The sequence below is a fragment of the Pinus tabuliformis genome, chromosome 6 (genome assembly GCF_031772625.1).
Source record: "Pinus tabuliformis cultivar Carrire ecotype Pingquan chromosome 6, CPIR1, whole genome shotgun sequence".
NCBI lineage: Eukaryota > Viridiplantae > Streptophyta > Pinopsida > Pinales > Pinaceae > Pinus > Pinus tabuliformis.
Window position 1 is genome coordinate 762,413,207 of NC_142292.1, and position 3,618 is coordinate 762,416,824.

A 3,618-nucleotide genomic window follows, 5' to 3' on the forward strand; every position below is an offset into this window, starting at 1 on the left:
GTTAGCACATGACAGAGATGTGTTAGCATTGTTGGAGTATCATGGCACCGGTTCAAATGATGACACATGATGAGGTCGACACGAGATGTTACGGGAAGCATGTAGTTTGGGATGGAGGGGCCAGCCTTCCATGATGGAGAGCAACATGTGGGGATTGTGACAGGGTGGTCGATGGTCATGGATTGAGATGATCTCTGATGCATGATATACCGATGGGGTGTACACCTTGGTATGGTAATCTTGGTGGCAGTTGGTTACCGGGATGATACATGATGGGGACGGTGGTTCTACATATGTTGCAGGGATGTTTGCAGTATGTGGAAGAATTGACATCATGGATATTGATGATCTTGGTGGATGGCTACCAGGATAATATGTTGTCGAGGACGACAACGACTTCAGGTGGAGGAGGATGTAACGTCCTGCGGTTCTGCCCGAGGTGCGACCATGGACGAGCGACCGGTTGGAGGTGCGAGCTGTGGTTATGCGACAGAGGTATGCGAAGTCTCTTGGTTATGTGACGATATGCGACGAACTTATGCGACGATAATAAGAAGCTTGGCATATGTATATACGCATGGAGCATGGAACGAAACGTTGGAAGGCCCACCTACAAGGAGAGCAAAGCCAACATGTAATGGAGCGTTTTGTGATAGTGTAGGGGCTTGGGGCAAGTCGGCTGGGCAGCCAGACTTAGCTCCACACTTGCATATATATTGCCATACGTTGATTGGCATTTGGACATCATCCATTCGAGCATCATTCAACACATCTTCGCTAAGGAGAGGAGTGCGCAACTCTAAGTGCGCAAAGACAAGAGGGGAAGGCACAGATATCTCATGCGCCCATTCTTCGGCTAGTCGCATGGGTGGAAGGTGTTGCACTTGGCATTAGGTGAAGGTGCGGGCAAGAGCACCCGGTGGTTGGGTGAGGCGTGCACGGTGAATGTGTGACACCCGGATTGTGCAAAGTCTTGGCGTGGGTGTCTTGGCGACTCGGGTGAGTGTCCGCCTATCGTGCAAGTGTGCATGGAGACAGGGTGAACGAAGGATTGGCAAGTCGTGCGACAACCGTGCCAAGGTGCCGACGAGCTAGGCAACCAAGTTTTGCCTTGTGTTGTAAAATTGGCTAAGTATGAAACTTGGTGCTTCCAAGTATACTTGTAAAAGCTTGTAACATTGAAGATTGTATAATATATATTTCGGGCAGGCTCATTGTTCAGGGAGTTGCCCCTCCCTTTATACTGTGCAATTGTATTCTCGTTTATAATTGCTGTTGATAATGAATGTGTATGGGTGTTCATTGGTATAAAGGATAATATAATAATACTTGGTTGTGAAATACAAACTAAGTAGGAGTAAGTGGTTAGGCGTAGTCCACGAACATAAGTATTGGTGAAAGGAAAGTGTTCGGTGATTCCACAACTCGCTAAGAGCAGTTGAAAAACTACCGCCGGCTTGGGGGCATGACATGTTGGGTTGGGATCAACAGTTTTGCACCTAATTCTCGCAATACTACTGTTACTATTGCCTAAGACAAAATGAAGTGGAACCTTTACGTGGGTTACTTGGTAGCGCTGGGAGCTTGCTTAACGATAACGACATGCTCTCACACCACTTTGGGCGTGCGTGTGGGAAAATTCCATCCAGCGGCGGTTGAGGGGAAGGGGCAGGTTGGCAGCCTGCCGCTGCAAGGTGGAATGGCCCTGCAGATGGCGCCGGAAGCGAAGGTAATGGCCTGAAATCTTTTTTCACTGAACTGAACTGCATAAATCCTTTTAACAACATACACAATTTATTTATTATAACGGCCAACACCCGAAATTAGATTGTGTTGTGTTGTGGATTTGGCACAGGCGGTGCATGCGGATATGGTAGCCTTGTGAAACAGTTTCCTTTTGATTCAAAAGTGGCTTCAACGGCTTTAGCAAGTCCAGATCTGTACAAAGGAGGAAAAGGCTGTGGATCATGCTATCAGGTATGCGTAGTTGTTGGAGATAGAGATAGCTTTTTTTTATAGAATCTTCCATCAACTCATAAAATTCTGTTCTATTCTATTCTGTCTGCGTAACCAGGTAAAATGCACCGGCAATCCTCTGTGTTCCGAAACGGGAGTGACCGTTGTGGTCGCTGACGAATCATCTGGGCAATCACAATTTGTTCTCAGCGGTACTGCCTTCCAAGATATGGCGTCTGATCCTCGTAGAGGTACAGATCTGCTCAATGCTGGAGTCGTGTCTGCTTTGTTTCGAAGGTATTTATCTTCGCTCTTGTTAGATGAGTCGATGATTTTAAAAAATGGTTTGCAGTCAGCTATTCTCATCTTTTCTTCTGCAATGCAATGCAATGCTTCCTTTTATATATAGATCACCTGCATTTTGTGCTATACAACAGGGTGCCTTGTGAATATCAGAGAACCAATATTGCCTTCCACGTCAATTCGGGCTCCAGTGCTTACTGGCTGGGGCTCCTTGTTGAATACGTAAATGGAGATGGCGACCTAGGAGCGGTCGATTTAAAACAGGTGCTTTACACACTTAAATTAAATTGCCCCCATCGTATACGCTATATTGATTATTGCAATTATACTTGCAAGTTTATCTAACGGCTTCGTTCGTGTTTCGCTTCTATTCTCTTCAGGCAAACTCCAATACATGGCAACCAATGCGACAAACATCGGGTGCAAATGGGGCTTTGAATAGTGGTCCTCTAAGTGCTCCCTTCTCCATTCGCCTTGCAACCCTCTCCACAGGCAAAACGCTCATTATAGATAACGCTATTCCAGAGAATTGGCAGTCAAATGCTACGTACATTACCAATGCCAACTTTCATTGAAAGCAAGGCATGAAATATATTTAGATGCTGAAATTCCAACTATTCATAGGATATCTACAATAATAATGCGATCCTTTCCTGCTCTGAGTGCTGCACTGTTTCAAACATTCTCACTCACTCATTCATTCATTCATGATGGGCGGATAAAAATCCAAAGCACTGCGCAGATAGTATCTAGTACTTGGTGAGCGCCAACTAACCAAGAAATGTTTGCCCCTCTAAAATAAAATATACCTATGGCACTCTCAGATAAAATTCTTCCACCATTATGAATTATAAAAAAATAGTTAATAATCAACGATTATGAAATGTAAAATGATAGTGAGTAAATATTATGAATTACAAAACCTGAAACCAGAACTATAATATATGCAGCCTGAACCCAAAACACATAATTTTTGCATAATTCATGGAATGTATGTGATATAGTTAATGTGTATTATGGATCATAATATATTCAACGCGTAACCCAAAACAAAATTCTGAAATATGATATGTTTATTGTGTATTATGAATTATAATGATAATAATATTATAATCAGAAATATGGTTAATAATAATAATAATAATGCTTTCTACCAATAAGATTCATCAAATGAAATTATAAAACCAGAATTATAATATATGCACTGTGCATTCATGCAATGTAGTTTAAGGTATATTATGAATCATAATATACTTTACATATGAAATGCAAAAAACAATTCTCCCATGCTATGTCTATTGTGAATCATAATAATATTATTCATCATGATTAATAATCATGAAATAATTTTTGTACTTT

At 42.2% G+C, this 3,618-nt stretch overlaps 1 protein-coding gene across 1 annotated transcript; it reads left to right on the forward strand.

The window, feature by feature from the left end:
- The first annotated feature begins 1,540 nt into the window (after positions 1-1,540).
- LOC149260952 (expansin-B16-like) lies at positions 1,541-2,834 on the forward strand. Its single transcript, XM_089366787.1, has 5 exons — positions 1,541-1,729; positions 1,828-1,977; positions 2,075-2,253; positions 2,394-2,523; positions 2,640-2,834. Exons 1-5 carry the CDS (start codon positions 1,541-1,543, stop codon positions 2,832-2,834), a joined length of 843 nt encoding a protein of 280 aa, XP_089222913.1.
- Positions 2,835-3,618: the final 784 nt, after the last annotated feature.

What these genes read in the sequence shown, in the direction of transcription:
- LOC149260952 (XM_089366787.1), top strand. Translation starts at nt 1,541, where the DNA reads ATGAAGTGGAACCTTTACGTGGGTTACTTGGTAGCGCTGGGAGCTTGC. An exon ending in AGATGGCGCCGGAAGCGAAG is followed by an intron (nt 1,730 to 1,827) that starts GTAATGGCCTGA and finishes ACCCGAAATTAG; the next exon opens with ATTGTGTTGTGTTGTGGATT. An exon ending in GTGTCTGCTTTGTTTCGAAG is followed by an intron (nt 2,254 to 2,393) that starts GTATTTATCTTC and finishes GCTATACAACAG; the next exon opens with GGTGCCTTGTGAATATCAGA.